The sequence below is a fragment of the Sprattus sprattus genome, assembly GCF_963457725.1.
Source record: "Sprattus sprattus genome assembly, chromosome: 4".
NCBI lineage: Eukaryota > Metazoa > Chordata > Actinopteri > Clupeiformes > Clupeidae > Sprattus > Sprattus sprattus.
Genome location: NC_137923.1, coordinates 35,704,874 through 35,722,109, shown reverse-complemented (window position 1 = coordinate 35,722,109; position 17,236 = coordinate 35,704,874). Strand labels below are relative to the sequence as shown.

General features: G+C 40.2%; 1 protein-coding gene across 1 annotated transcript in view; it reads right to left on the bottom strand.

Annotated features, from left to right (window-relative positions):
• Nucleotides 1-17,236, bottom strand: part of LOC308363642 (choline transporter-like protein 5-A) — a gene marked incomplete at both ends in the record, with an annotated part of 47,759 nt that overhangs the window by 12,489 nt on the left and 18,034 nt on the right. Inside the window, 2 exons of the mRNA XM_080836461.1 lie at nt 14,310-14,383; nt 16,391-16,439. Coding sequence (XP_080692587.1) covers nt 14,310-14,383; nt 16,391-16,439 — 123 coding nt within the window. The remainder of the gene's footprint in view (nt 1-14,309; nt 14,384-16,390; nt 16,440-17,236) is intronic.

Sequence of the window (17,236 nt, the reverse complement as noted above, 5' to 3'; positions counted from 1 at the left end):
AGAACTGAATGAGATGGAATAGAGAGAGTGAGACAGTGAGTGAGTGAAAGACAAAGAGAAAGACAAAGAAGAGAGAAAGACAAAGAATTTTAAGACATTGATAAAGAGAAAAGATAAAGATAAAGAAACTAGATTTTCCTTTCCTGAAGGAAATACCAGTACATGCAAAAGAAAAGTAAAAGTAAATTACAAATAAATATTAAGTAAAGGGTCAGAAGACTGATATCTAGTCATTATGGTAGCGGTTTGCTAGGTTTTAGCAAGTATGATTGAGGTTGCTGCTAGGGTGTTGCTTGTGCATTCATGTAGGTTTCATTCATGCAAGCAATGCACTGTGCTATAATCCGGTGGCTTCTCCTTCAGTTTTATTCTTTGTACCTTTTTCTGCGATTAATTCAGCTCAAAACACTTAACGCAGAAACTTTGTTCAAAGTTTGTCTCATAGGTCATCTATAGGACCCTTGTGCTATGTATTTCACTGAGCATTCTGTAGTTTTCTAAAGGACACTTGTGCTCTGTATTTCACTGAGCATTCTGTAGCCTTCTAAAGGACACTTGTGCTCTGTATTTCACTGAGCATTCTGTGCTCCGTGCTGCTGGGGGAGCTGAAAGAGGGGGCTGCCGCAGCCGACACTGTAGATGTGGCCTAAGACATGGATGGGGATAGGAGTACGCTGCACTCTTTACAGTGTAGATGTTGAAGGGACTGGTTAGTTGCATTAATTCCAACTTATTTATACCTAGTATAAATATATTACTTTTATTGGCATTTAAACATTTCTTGGTGAGGGCTCTTTGTTCAGACCTGGGGATGGAGGTGAGAACTCCCTTCCCCCCAGGTTTGGGCAAAAGTGTCTGCAGCCATGGCCTATTTTGAATAGCTGGTAACACCCCTTAAACATTATGTATATAAGAGCCTGTTCTCTAAGGAGTAGGTTAGATAAGCTGAAGGTGAAGCGCTGTGAGTGAGTGTGTGACTTCAAGCCTCTGTCTCACGATGGAAACCACCATCGTTCAAGAATAAACCTGAAACATGACTGACAAAATCTATGACTGTGTTTTCCAATATATATAGTAGAACATTAATTTCTATCAGATGGAGGTTCCGGACAGAGAGATACAATCTTGTATTTGCTGAGATTCGAGTTTGCTGTAAAGAATCCTCTTCACAACGTTTGTGACACAACACTTTGGTAAGTACATTTACCTTCTCTTGGGAAGATACGTGCCATAGATTTGAGTAAGTTTGACCCAGAAGTTTCAGACAGAATCTCGCCAGAAGCCTTGATTTTAGTAAGTTTGAACCAGAAGTTTCAGACAGAATTAAGCCTATAGCCTTGATTTTAGTAAGTTTGAACCAAAAGTTTCAGACAGAATCTTGGCTGCTATGTTTAATCCCAAGAGAATGGAAGTGTTGTGTTTCAAAACGGTGTTTGAAGACAGGATCTACAGCAGCATTTAAAATTTTAATTTAGAAATAAAGTAAATTTTAATTTAGAAATGAAGTAAATTTGTGTATTGTTTACATTAAATTCTTGGATATTACATTATTATTATATCCTTGGAGTCCTACAACACCCTGGTTTTTAACACAACACTTTGGTAAGTACTGCAATTAATTTGCTTACCTAACCTTGGGACTAATAGGATAGCAAGGTAGCCTGTGCGGTAACACAGAAGGTCTTGGGTGCGGTATCGCTCAAGGAGTAGTTAGTGCCAACCGCTGTCTGAGCTGATGGTTTTGGCATGCTACACTATACTTGTTTTCTGGCTCAGATATTTAAGTCCCAAGGGGTTATAGGTGTTGTGGTCAAAAACGGGTGTTGTGCAAACAGGAAAAACAGCATTATTTTAAATTTAAGTTGATTTGTACATTGTTACATTAAATTGTGGAAACTCAGTTCTTGGATTTCACCAGTCATGTTTCAAGACATAGGATTCTCTAAATCCAGATTTCACCATGCTTTTGATTAAGTCAGAGTTTACATTGCTAAATGTTACACTGTGTCTATTCACAAAATAGTTACTGACAACTTTCACACATTCCACTTAATTCACACGTCAGGCCCAGCCTTGGCTGTGACCCTGAATTGCCCATCAGGCTTAAGTGACCACACCCAAGCCACATAGCAAGACTAAGCATTTTTATGCCTACACATCATTTTCCATTGTATGAAGTGAAAAAAAAATAATAATAATTACTAACAATTATAAGGATATTTTTGGTTATTTGTTTTTGGAACAGCCTTCATCCTGCATATAGGTGTTTAAGATAACTACACATTCCCTGAGTAATGATCTTACAGCAACAAAAGTGCTGTAACATCAAAAGGGGGAGGAGCTGAGGCTTAGCTTCAGAGCGATTTAGATCCTACCAGTAATACATATCATAAATAAGATGATAACTGCAGAATTTATTTTATCTAAACAGGTTTAAGCTGCTGAATGTCTGACCTCATCAAAAGGATGCCATGGACATTGATTTAATTGAATGCCTTGGATGGTTTGGCATTTCACTGGTCCCTGAAGTCTGGATGAAAAACTGAATCTTATGAGACCATCTTTGAAACTAACTTGTAAACTGTAACTTACTTCTTTCCTTTCTCTAGGCGTGAACATAAGTCCCTGCAATAAGCAAATGAATGTGTGTGTGTGTCTGTCTGCCGACCGGCTGTATGAGTGAATTACCATGACTTCTCACTAACTCTTTTCAGGGTCAGCTTTCATATGCAAACCGGAATATTTGGCCTCCTGTCCTTAGGAAAGCTGGGCACATCTAACCCAAGTTAAAATCATTATATGAAGTGTTACAATTATGAACAATTGCAAGCATATCCCTGAGTAATGATCTTTTTGTTTTTTTTTGTGTCTTTTAAGCAGGTCTTAGTTGCTGAATTCTGACCTAACAAAATGACGCCAGGGGCGCTGAATTAATGAAATGCCTTATATGGTTTGGCATTTCACTGGCCCCTGAAATCTGGATGAAATAAGGGTTTTTATGACACAATGCTTTAACGAAATGTTTAACTACTGTAACTGGAACTCTAAATAACGTATTTTCTTTTAGGAATGGAAACATTGTCTCCTGAGCAAGCAAATTAATCTGTGTATGTGTGAATGGGCTGGCCAGCCATAGAATGAATGAAGTTACAGAACTGTTAACCCCAAATGTGACCACTGCTTTTGTTTTCAGGTGAAATTGTTTGATTAACTTTCAAATATTCAACGTCTTGCTCTAAAGGATATCTGTGAATTTTTTTTTTAATGACATTTGCTAACACTGTTTCTTCCTGAAAACCTGCTTTTGTCTGAGATTAACCGCAAGGGCGCCACATACATTAACATCCAATGGCGAATCTGGGCGCAGACATACCGTCAACAGCTTTTCACACCCAATACCAAATGTCTATTGTCTAATGTGTGGAGTATGCTAAGAGGCTTCCTGTCTCATGTAAGTGTTGTCCAGTATTATCTCCCCCAAAATCTAGTTACAGGATATGGAGATTAGCGGATGAAGGACAACTGCACCATTCAACCCAGATCAACCCCTCTGGAGAAAAACCATTGGACCATCAGACGGGACAGCCAACACCTTATTCAGCCTCGTCACGATGACAACAAGGAAAGGAGATGTCAAAAGGGGGACATTTGAACCCAGATCAACCCATCTGGATGAGCAGAACCATTCGAACAAAGCATTCGGGACAGCCAACACACCCATTGGACCATCAGACGGGACAGCCAACACCTTCAACCATCAAGGAAGATCAACACTTCTTGACCTGAAGGAAGCCACATCACGCCAAGACGATCAACACCTCTTGACTTGAAGGAAGCATCAAAGACTCTCACACATCAACCACCCTGAAGGAATCACTAAGAGCCATCTCCTGGAGGAGAGTGGCTGGACGACCCCATATGTAGCAAAGAATGGAGACACTTAAGGGCAGGCCACACTAAGCGGATTTTCATACTTTTGCGGAAAATAACTTGACAAACTGGCCTCCCGGCCAGATAAATCTGCCATTTGGAGCGTTACTTTCCGTCAAGGTTAGAATCCCCTCTCCAGAGTGGGAAGGTTGCAATCTACCCTGCTATCAGGGCCTGTCTGGCCGCAAATCGGGTTTGAATCCGCGAATCTGATGACGTAATTATCCCACGTGAACGCTGGAAGCTGTCAAGTAGTCACGTACATCTTCCCAATCGCAATAAAAACAAAAAAATGTAAGTCTTCTGTTCTGTTTATGGCTGGCAAACAACGATCTAAGAAGGGCACGTTTTATTCACTGAGTTACCAAAGCAGTCTTCTTTATGGGGACTAATTTACACTGCACTGAATTACACAACTAATATTACCAGATACATATAATAGTGGACATTACACTAGGCAACATGGATCTCATTCATATCTCATCCAGTCGAAATCTTAGCAGGATTGAACACATCTTTATTACAGCGTATCAACATAAGAACAGAACATAGCTAAATCTCCGCTTAGCGTGCTAATCACTACTAATAGCACTAGAAGGTAGCCCAAAATGTGGTATTTAATACACACGATCTATCACAGTAGCAACTTCATGAAAACCCTTACTTTCATTAGGTATGCACATAATGCATCACATACAGGTCGAACAATGATGATTTAAGCATAGGTAATGTATAAGGCACAGTATGGTCAACTACTTGGCGACAAACTGAACTGCCTGCACCAACTTAACTAGTTGTAACTTGTCGTCTTCTTCTAAGAGTCTCCTTCTCCATTTCCGGTAGCACCCTTCACAGCGCCACCAACAGGCCTTGCATATGTACTACAGCATATTCACCCGTTTCAATGGGTGTGTGTGGCCGTAGAACAGCGCAGCACAGCTTTGTCTGGCAGCGATTGACTAAACCCGAATACGTTCCGGAAAGTATGAAAATCGGCTTAGTGTGGCCTTACTCTTACACAAGGACACTCGCACACACACACAGAAAACCACACGACACAAGACACACTAACACACACACACACACACACGGACACTCGCACACACAAACAGACACACGGACACTCGCACACACACACACACACACACACACACACACACACGGACACGGACACTCACACACACACACACTCAGGACACTCACACAGACGCACACACACACACGGACACTAAAGTGTACTAAGCGTCAACCCACATTATAATAAAGAAATTCTACATGGCACGTACCAATTAGTAACCAGAAAGGAAATGTTTTAAAATGTTCTGTCTTTTGTTTAATCCTAAACATTTTTGTTTTGTTTGTTTTGTTAGTTTATTTTAGTTTAGGATTCATGTGATTTGATTTTTAAGCTTTTGGTTCACTTTTTAATTTTATTTCCCTGCTGGCTACAATGTACTGTACATGTATTTATTACTGCTGAGAATACTATGCCCCATTTGTGAGACAGAGATTGAACAAAGCCACTCACACAAGGAAAATAAGAAAATATAGATAATATCTAATGTTATGTTTAAGACATTCTATCTTAAAAAGGGGGAATGAAGGGACTGGTTAGTTGCATTAATTCCAACTTATTTATACCTAGTATAAATATATTACTTTTATTGGCATTTAAACATTTCTTGGTGAGGGCTCTTTGTTCAGACCTGGGGATGGAGGTGAGAACTCCCTTCCCCCCAGGTTTGGGCAAAAGTGTCTGCAGCCATGGCCTATTTTGAATAGCTGGTAACACCCCTTAAACATTATGTATATAAGAGCCTGTTCTCTAAGGAGTAGGTTAGATAAGCTAAGGTAAAACACTGTGAGTGAGTGTGTGACTTCAAGCCTCTGTCTCACGATGGTAGGCCACCATCGTTCAAGAATAAACCTGAAACATGACTGACAAAATCCATGACTGTGTTTTCCAATATATATAGTAGAAAACTAATTTCTATCAATGTGCCCTAAAGCGAAATTTATGCTACGCCGATTCACGTAGTTGGAAACAGGGAACGTCTCTCTGATTTTTAACCGCTGTCTCCGAACCCTCTCCGAGCACCTCGGAGAGGCTGTCGTTCACTTACTAATTTTTCTAACTTTCCGTACGAGAGCCTCTCCGAGATGCTCGGAGGTGCTCGGAGTACCATACATTTAGCTTAAGACATGGATAGGGACAGGGGTACACTGCCCTCTTTACAGTGTAGATGTGGCCTAAGACATGGATGGGGAGGGGGGGATAGGGGTACGCTGCACTCTTTAGATGAAGGCTTCTTTGGGTAGGATGGACGGAGAGCAGCAGGGCGGGCTTGTAGTGATGAGAGAGAGGCACACAGCTTGATTTCTGCAGGCACCTGTTCCTCCATGTTGTCCTGAGAACCTCATGTGAAGAGATGGAGGCGAGAGGGAGAGGGTGGACTGCAACTGTTGTGTTTCTGGTGGCTTGAGCATGTCTTTGAAGATTTCATCGTCACACTATGCCCTCAGGCTGAGTTGCTTATCTATTGTTTGTTGCTATATTCCATAAACAGAGCCTTATCATCGCTGCTGAAGCCATCAGGCCAAGGCTTGACCTTGGCCACAAAGGGTTCCTCTGGGGTGGTGTGCCACATATCTTGGGTTCCATCTGTTTCTGCTGCTCCGGTTGTGTCCTGTTACCCGTGATGGGCTGCAGCGTTCCTTAGGGGTGCGTAGTCAGAGAGCCAGGCACACCTCTCAGGGTTAAGAAGGGTCCTGTACCTCAGTACTAAAAGATGGGTGCTGGAGAGTATAAAGCGGTCCTCTACTCTTGGTTCAAGGTGAATTATTCTCAGAAAACTAGATTTACATTTCCTGCAGGTAATACCAGTGCATGCAAAACAAGACAATTCAAAATAAATAAATAAAGTAAGACAAAATTGAACATTTACCACAATTCAACGCATATAGAGAGAGAGAGAGACAAAGGAGAAAGAAGGCAAAAAGGAAGAGAAGAGAGAGGAGTGTAAAGACTGACAGAGTGAAGGATAGAGGGATCAAGAGGCAGTGTGGAGTATGAGACTGGAAAAGTGATAGATATCTAGCTAGGGTGTCGCTAGGGTGCTTATGGCGATTGCTATGGCAATTTAAGTGTTCCACGAGAGAAAGAAATAAAGAAACAGACATTGATAGTGATAGAGTGTTAGTGGTAGAGAGATAGTGATATAGAAATAGTGATGAAGTGGTAGTACAATAGTGTTGCTAGGCCTTTGCTATAAGAAATAAATATTTAGCCTTTTCTTCCTCCTCCCTGTATTTTCCTTTGGAAACAAAAAAAAATGTATCAGTGACACTTAAAACAAATGCAAGTTCTAGATGCGCAGATTGATCGATTAATAACCTCAGACTACAAAAACGACCAAGTAAAGGTAAGGTATTTAGCAGACACTTTTATCCATTGACACCTGGTCGCGAATCGAGCCCAGTTCATCTGCTTGGAGGGCAGTGAAGCTAACCACTGATCCACTTTTCCCTAGTGCTGTGGATGGATATACAGTGAAAGACTGATACTTTCCCCCCCCAAAAAATACAAAGGTGAACAATGTGAACAGACAGTAATAAAGTGATAGGGAGTGATGGTGATAGAGTGATTGAAAGAGACAGAGTACATTTAAAATGGAAAGATAAATGCATTTAAGAGATGGGGGGTTAAGCTATTGTATATAATAAAAAAACTAGATTTGCATTCTCAAAGGAAATACTAGTGTTTACAGTTAAAAAAAAGAAAAATGAAAAATAAATAGAATGAATACAGATAGAGTGAAGGTTATACAGTGAATATCATATTATGCCAATACGGATACTGATAAAGTGGGCATATCACCTCTGTTAATGGGAATACAACTGTTAATTGTTTACCTAAATGTATCTCTTTATCTGTTTATCAAATAAATGTTTGCTAACCAAATTCTCCCTCTCTTATAGCGTGAACATTGGGCCTCATTCTCGATCATTTTCTGAAATTCTTCTGAAATGTTTCTTACAGGACTTCGTAAATACAACGTACGGAAAACACTTCCGCCGCATTCCTGCACGATTGAAAATGCGTTCATAAGCAGCCGAATTCTTCTCAGCTGTGTTTCCCCGGATTAGTTTCTTAAATTGATGCGCGTTCTCGTGAAAGTGGATTTGCATACATACACGCCCCGCCAGCTCCTTATTAGGGCACGCAACCGAAGAGACGTGTGCTGTCAGAATCTCCCGAAACCACACGAAAGCACCTCATAAGGCGAGTCATGTGAACTCTGAAGAGTTGGGTCTTCAAAAGCTTCTTAAAGGAAGAGAGGGACGCGCCTGCTCTGGTAGTGCTAGCTAGGCAGTTCATTCCACAAACGTGGACCTACAAATGAGAATAGTCTGAATTAGCATCCTAAATTCCTTTTATTTATTTAATGACATCACGATGCCTCCTAGAATCATGACTATAAATGTGAAATGTAATTGTTAATGATACAAATATTCTTGTATTTATTATTATTATAATTATTTTAATCTGAGGATGTCTGTAGAGTTGACGTGAACGCAATCACCAACGGTTTCTCACAAATTCAGCCACTAACCCTTTTAACACGGACAGTTTTTTCAAATGCGCACGGGGACATCTTGTGGTTATTTGAGGAATCGCATTTGAGAAGACTCAGGCAAACTTACTTGTAATAGTAACCTTACGAGCGCAGTGTATACTCACTAAGCTGTTCTATAACACTTGAATGCTCCCTCCCCCCCTTATCCTCCATTTTGTATGTGGCATGTACCTTGTTATGTTTGTATGTAATGAGTATATTTACCACATGTATGCTAGCATGCTCATCATGAAACATGTATGAGTTCATCTGCCATGTTCCTGATTGTTTCCCCACCGCTTCTGCCACAAGCGTTCTATCTCTACATGGCCGGTCTCAAGCAGATGGGACCCTCCATATGTGCCGCGGTTCTGTTTACAGTTTCTTCCTGTTAACAGGGAGTTTTTCCTTGCCCCTGCCCTGTCACCATTGTGCTTGCTTTATATATATAACATTGAATGGAAATTAATTGAGATACCCTGGCAACCACTGAATTAACATGTTCAAGAAGGGAAGGGGGGGGGGGGGGATTCACCTCTTTTATTCACTACATTGGTATCAGAATAAGCCCTTGCTCCACTGATGTCCCATTATTTCTCTCAGGATTGTTTAAAGTCTATGTGAAGCAATTTAACAAGTGGTTGTGATTACTCTGCAAGCAGATGGATTCATAAATGTAAAAGAGGATAGAGCATATTAGCACACATACATGATTCCTAGAAACACAGTGGAAGGTATACATGAAATATACAGAATTAAAAATGTAATTAAAAAGACATAGGCTACAGTGAGTTTTATATGCAGAATACTCAATGGGCCTCATTCTCGACCTTTTTCTGTAATTCTTCAGAAATGTTTCTTACACGAATTCGCAAAAACAGCGTAAGAGAAACGCTTCCGCTGCATTCCCGCACGCTTGAAAATGTGTTCCTAAGCAGCCGAAGTCTTCTCAGCTGGGTTCCTTCCGATTAGTTTCTTAGGTTGATGCGCGTTCTCGTGAAAGTGGATTTGCATACATACACGCCCTGCCAGCTCCTTATTAGGAGACGCAATTTTAAAAACGTGTGCTGTCGCAATCTCCCGAATCCACCTCGTAACAGGTGTTCATTAATAAGGTGGAGATATTGTATTACGTTGAACGTCCGAAGTCCGTAAAACACATTTAATTAGTCACTTTTTTTTTTTTTAAATCGAAAAATAGTCACATAGGTGTGAAGACCGGTCCCTAGTAGGATTATAAATTGCAAGGAATTCATGCTTCAGTACTTGGAGATTGGGTTTAGTGTTTATTTATTTATTCACTTACATTTGCAGTGTTCATGTCATTCACATTCAGTCACTAAGCAGACGTGGCCTTTGTCCAAAGTGACGTACAAGGGAGAGAACAGTCAAGCTACGAGCCATGTAGACCTATTGTAATAATAAATACTACCTTGTATAATTATGACTATAAATGTGAAACGTAATTGTTAATGATACAAATATTCTCGTATTTATTATTATCATAATTATTTTAATCCGAGGATGTCTGTAGAGCGGACGTGAACGCAATCACCAACGGGTTCTCACAAATTCAACCGTTAACCCTTTTACTGTAATACGGAGTTTTTTCAAATGTCATTCCTCAACGCGATTCCTCAAATAACCACAAGATGGCCCGTGGAATCCCATTTGAGAAGATTCCGGTAGAGTTACGACTGCTATTTCGAGTTCTAAAAGGTGTCTGAAGTTCAGTGGCGGTTCTACAGGGAGGCCTGGGGTGGCCCGTGCCCCCGTAGACATGTCCTTGGCCACCCCTGCGGCCACCCCGTGCTGACCAAATAAAACAAAATATGAATTTATTGTGATTTTACACCAAGCGCCAAAAGCGGTACTAATGCGACGCAACGTTCCACACGGGTAAATTAAAACAGCGCACTGTAGTTTGCCATGTGTGGTGCTTGTTGGAGAGAGGAGCTACGATTTAAATGTTTAGCTCGCTCCCTATCATTAATGGATCGCTGGGTCTTAAGCTTAAACTGGTAGTCTGCCTATGCCTGTAGTGGTAACCATAGTGATGATATACAACTGTCTACCGGCTGAGCTGGTGATTTTTCTGCCACATGAAGGCAGAGAAGATTTTTTTCAAGAACCAAAAGATGGAAATATCCTATGCCTGTTGACTTTCCCAGATGTTATGTGAATACACAGACATCCCAAGTCTCCCTGAAGTTCCGGGAGTCTCCCGCATATTGAAAACGACTCCTTGATGCCCGCAAATTACTTAAAATCTCCCGGAATCTAGAGCGAGCGAGCCAGACCGCGCACAGACGTGATCCAAACCGCGTAAGCATCTGTGTAGCGCGCTCACGACAGAGAGGGAGAGGGACCTAGAGACTGTGCGTGTGTGAGGCAGTGTGAGTGTGTGCCTCAGGAGCATCCTGATTTACCTGTTTCGGTAAGTCAACAAATGAATTTTCAGTGTGGGCGGGCTTTTATCTCTTATCCCGACCGAATTAATCTGAAATTAATCAGTTCAGTGTATCTAGGAACAGGGCACGGGGAGAGTGCCCCCCAAAAAGAAAATGTAAGACATTTTACAACAGACTATACAAAGGTGTACATACCCCTGTCTTACAAAAGTAAACCACAATTACAGTCTTGCACACTGTACTATCTGTAACAGTGATTTCAGCATTGCCCATGGTGGGTTAAATGACTGTAAAAGACTTGTTGTTCATTTTGTATGGCCCTACCTCTCTTGCACTCATTCTTATGTTAAGTTAAGTTATACATGTTTATATGTTTTTAAAGTAATATAAGTTTATAATCTTTAAATATCATTTGTTGCGGGTTTTTTATGTGCCCCCCTGGTTAAACCATGGCCCCTCCTTGGCCCCCCTAGTAAAAATGGTCTAGAACCGCCACTGCTGAATTTCAGAAGAAAGCACAGAAGAAAAAACTAACGAGAATGCAAATGTTTTCATAAATGTTTCCGAAGTGGAGTTCCTTCTGAAATCCTTCGGAAAGTCTTCCCAACTGCTGTCGAGAATGAGGCCCAATGTGTTTATATTACGGTAAAAGGCTGGCATACAGTGAGTATTAGAAGCAGAATACTCCATTTGCTTCCATTCCTAGCTCAAAAACTGTCATATGTAGAAAAAAAAACCTACACTTTTTCTCTTAATAGAGAGGGAACGTGAAAACCTACGGCCCTAGTGCTTATCAAGATATCCTCATTCATGGGAGGCCTCTTGTTCAATCAAGAATAAATTAATTAAAAATAGAAATAAATTTGACTGAATCTGTCTGTTACTGTACAATCCAGAATAAACATAAAAACAGTGCTCTGTGGACATCAGTTTCATATTTTTTGAAAATACTAGACTGAGAGGACATATGAAATGATGAATTATAAATAAACAGTAAGCTATTTCTTATTTGTATGCCTGTAGTCATCATCTTCTTAGATGCAAGAGAGTAGTACAGCCATATGCCTGGAAATCAGTCAACCTAAGAGTTTTAAGGGATGATGTCATCGATGATTTCATCTTTTTGCCTGGAGCTGGAAGGGGAGTTTTGTTGAGTGTATTTTAGAGGGATGATTAGATGACATCACTGCTACAAGCAAGCCATCTCACCCATTAGACTCCCTGGATCTCAGTTCTATTCCCTCCAGACTGAGATCATACTATGATATGAGGAAGCAGGGTTTCACGCAGGTCCCTGCTATGATTGGGATCTGCTTAGTTGCAGTCAAAATTAAATGTACTAGATTTATTAAAGACCTCTTTGGTGAAAAGTTTTCAACCTTGTTAACATGTCCATATGTTGTTTTTTATATGAAACACAACATAACTTGAATGAAATAAGCAGTCAATGCCATGGCTGTATATTCTCACATTGGAACTGCAGTGTCCCAAGGACAGTCTCAAAAACACGGAATAAGACAGCCTGGGTTTATAGGTCACAAACCTAAGGAACCAATCCCATCAAGTTGCCTGTCAGGAGAGAGGGGTTTCAAGATATTTCTCCCTAATTGCACATCTGGGTGTTTATCATTTCCATCAAGCCAAGTCGGAGCTGGCGATTGGGACCAAAGTTGATTGTGTGGCATTAGCACATTATTAGCTGTTTGATACCATAGTCAAGCCATGGGCAGATAGATTCATCTGGGAATACTAAAAGAGGCAATGGTATAGAGCCACATCAATGGCAGGAAGGAATTTTTTTCATAAAAAAGATGAGTTTTCAGGGGTATAAAGGCGAGGGACTTTAATAAACGGTGTAACAGGATTTCATGAATGATACGTATGAAAGTATTAGACAGGAAAAGGTAGGAAAATGTATAATTTTATATTTAAAAAGAACGTATGATCTATGCAACAGGAATGGAATAAAGTTATCTTTCAGGGATAAAGATTTGTACCACATACTATATGCAGACAAACTAAGGTCTGGAGGAGAGTCGACATGTCAACATGGAGAACAACTGTCCATGGACAGGTACCCAAATCAATTGTCTGCTGGTACTTCAGGGGAAGCTTTTTCACTTGTCTCTCTTTGCGATCTTCTCAAAGATATACAGAGGGATGCTTTCATAGTTTTACTACTGAGGAAAGGCTGTGGGATAAAATAAATAATTACAAGCACAGTGCACAGGACTGATCATTATGCACAGGCAAAGCTGGAAGGAACCTATCGTAGTTTCTGACACCTACAGCGTTACCGCAGCAACACACACAGATATGCTGGAGATGTCTGGACTCACAAATAACAGTGCGTCTCAAAAGGTCTGATTTGAGAAAAACAAATCCGATTTGCCTGCAGGCCGACCATAGCCTTTATAGCAACAGAGGCAAATCAAATGTTCTGCACATGAGAATTGCAGTAAAGGTATATAGACCACATGAAGACAGGCTCGGTGTTCTGTCTGAAAGCGAGCTTGCACTACTGGGTGGAAGAAAGTGACTGCTCCCCTAAGGGAATGCTATCTGGTGCCAATACATTTCTCCCATAATAAGTGGTGTGCTTTAGAGGTGTCTGATGGGGTGGTAGGAGCCATCAAATATTCTTTCAGCTCCACTGTGTCTGGTGTATCTGCTTTTACCTCTTAAATGTTCCTGATGAAAAAGAGCAGATCGCTGCCTCACACACACACACACACACACACACACACACACACACACACACACACACACACACACACACACACACACACACACACACACACACACACACACACACACACAACACACTTAATTGTAATTATTTATTTTATCCCACAGCCTTTACTCAGTAGTAAAACTATGAAAGCATCCCTCTGTATATCTTTGAGAAGATCGCAAAGAGAGACAAGTGAAAAAGGAGAGAGAGGGAAAGAGAGAGAGAGACCGGAAGCAAAAGATGAGAGAGATGAGAGGAATGGGTGGTGCATAATTAGTGCTATGGTTGTGGTCACTCATCAAATGTTCCTGAACTGGCTTCAAATGCCTAGGGTTAAAGGGGTTTCATCTTGTTTCAAGTGTCAACTGAGGCTGAATGGATAACAACCTTTGTAGAATTTCCATGTTTATGATTGGTTAAAGAGAGTCACAATGTGATGATTGGTATTAAATGAAATAGAACTCCTATATACCCACTGTTGAGTCTTACATGAATTAACTCTTTTCTTGCCCCCTCCCACTGATTTGTCGTTTCCTAGGAGAAATGGACTGATCATTTGGCATGAGCCAGAATGATACAAACGTACACACAGTTCCAAGCGCAATAATACACACTTACCCACAATTCCAAGTGCGATGTAGCCAATAATGACGAGCATGAAGATTACACAGCAAAGCACGTCTGTGCAGCTTCTGGGGGTTAGAGACACAAAGGGCAGAAAAACATCCAATGGAGAGATAATATTGAGAAACATCCAGTAATAGCTGGCATAGTATTGCATGCATTATTGTTTGCATTATATATTATTATGCATTAAGAACAGTTTAATTAACTTCCATTGTACCCTTTATACAACATAGGCTATGCATTTGAATATCAGAGCGACACCACAGCTGAATTCAGTGGGCAACATGTGATAACAGCAGCATGAACTAGATCTGACACAACTAGAACTCAAATCTGATCCGGTTCTCCCTGATTTTCCATTAGCTTTTATGTTCCAGCAAGAAGGCTAAGACGCTGTAGAGAAGACATTTTTAAATGATTTGGATTTCTGGTTTTCATTCACCTTCAGAACATATACTGTATCCGCAGTAAGCCCACCGCGGTCAAAATGGTGGACAACATGGATTCAACATTGCATGCACCTTAAACATGTCTCTTAAAGGTCTTAAAAAATAGGATACATTTCAAGAGGGAACAGAACCCTTCACAGTAGTCCTGAGAGACTTTGTTTGACTGTCAGTATGCCATAGATTTGATCATGTTGTCAACAAATCATTTTCACAAAGATCTTTATCATAACAGTGCCCTTTGTACTCCCTAGTCCTGCTTTCACAGTGATCATCCCCTCACATCTCAGAATATCTAAAGTTGTACCTGAGTATTATGCAAGTGAATGGAGCCAAGTGTACAATCACACATAAACAGAAGAGAATGGAACCAAGTGTATATATCACACATAAACAGAAGAGAATGGAACCAAGTGAATACAACACACATAAACAGAAGTTAATCCCTGCTTCATTATCAGCAGAACACCTTCAAGATTTAGGAACTATAAATAGAGACTAAAGGCCACAGAGGGATTGGAAGGTTTGACTAACATGTAAGCCGCTTTAAGCTTATTATAGAAGCCTGTCAGTAGATAACTCAGGACTCTTCAGTTCAGTAAACTAAACAACCCACTCCTGAAGGTTCGATTGAAAACAGTCATAACATGTTGTTAACAACTTGTACACATTGGTTTACATGTGTTGCAACTGAAGGATACAGAATCAGTCAGAGTTGCAGCCTCAATGTTTTACCCAGCTATCTGTGTAGGGTGGCTACAGGCTCATCTTAAGGCCCCAAAATAATTGTCTTTGCCCACATTACACTTCAAATTACAAATGCATGATAAGAATAAAAAGTATTTAAACAGATTTCATCAGGCTTTGAAAAAGAACACAAAAAAATGGCTACTGGATATTGCCATTGTTGTGTTGCACATTTTTGAATTCGAGGTGATGGCGATATTGCCAGGAATGGTAGGATGTTTTGCTGCTTGAACCTTCCATCTTGACTTAAACCGCACTTTTAACCTTGCAACAAAGTAGAATACCTGTCTAGGAAACCCCATATGTCAAACGCACACGGGTTAATGGCATTGGTTATCAAGAAAATAAATAAATAATTTTAAAACCAAAAGCCATATTTTAAAGATGTAATCAAAATGTAATAAAGTAATCCTTGGAAGATGAGTTTGAATACCTTTTGATGTATTAGATGTAATAGTTACAAATGCTTTATTACATGTTATACTTATATTTAGAATTCATATGGTCTAATGATTTTAAAAAGAATTGTATTATTTGGGGATTCTGTAATTTTGATACATGCTTTGATACTCTGCTCTAGGCACTGAGTCAGTCACGCAGGTGAGTAAGACTAAGTGTAGTAGGACTACTGTTCACAATGCTGTCATCTCATGTTCAGGTTCAGACATCTCAATTTCAATTTCATCTCATCTCATCTCAATCTCATAAAGGGTCAAAGTTTATTATTCAGGTGTTTTATCCAGAGCGTAGCATATTCCAAATTGGACTCTGACGTAATTTACACAGCAAATTATCAAGGAATTACATCAATTATATACAGTATAATTAGTGTGAATAATGAATTAAAGAATGAATAAAAAGATTTTCATAATCTCATACCTGTTGTGAATCGGACCTTTAAATGTTGAGTCAAACTTGCGTGGTTCACCTATGAAGAGAGAAAATTCAAAGATTAGCCATAGATAGAGTCTTCCCTGCTGTCTGTTCTATGGTGTTTAGCCCTTCCAAAACGATTTGCGCCCGTGGGGCGTTTGGTGGTATTTCTATTAATAGAATGTAAAATCTCCGCGAGTTTTTGTCCTCCAAACATAAAACTAACACCCTGAGAAAGCTTGAATCTTCTAGTTTTCAAATATATCCAGTCGAAACAAACAAATGAATGAGTAGGCTACTTTGTAAGGAGAATACAGGTAAAGCCTTGCATATTTCTCTCTCAGAGTGTATAAGCAACCGGTGATTGCCCACCCATTAGCAGATTAGGGCTATTCATATGATAAGATCATGGTAAATCTCCGATCGCTATTGGGTAATGACGTTGCAGTAAAACGTGAGAAAACGCCCCATTTTTCCGTATTCAAGGCAGCATGTAAGGATGTTTACATTTGGACTGAAGAGATACATGATGGCGAACTCCTTCTCTGCTGCCGAAGCCTTGCGCCAAATTCAAGAGGACCTAGTCAGCGAGGAGGAAACCACATCCTCGGATGAGAGCGATGACGATATGGAAGATGAACACATGCACTTTGAGCTTCGTCTTGACCCCGTTGAGGATATCCCTGTTGAGTAAGTTTTATTTGTTTATTTGTTCACCTAGCTCTTGTAATGAATGCTGTTGATTAACTTATAGGGAGTAAAATGCTCCTCTGAGTTGAACGAAATATTTTAGTATGCTACTGTTTGCATAGTGAATAAATTACTTTATGCTTCTAAGACTATTGTATGGTA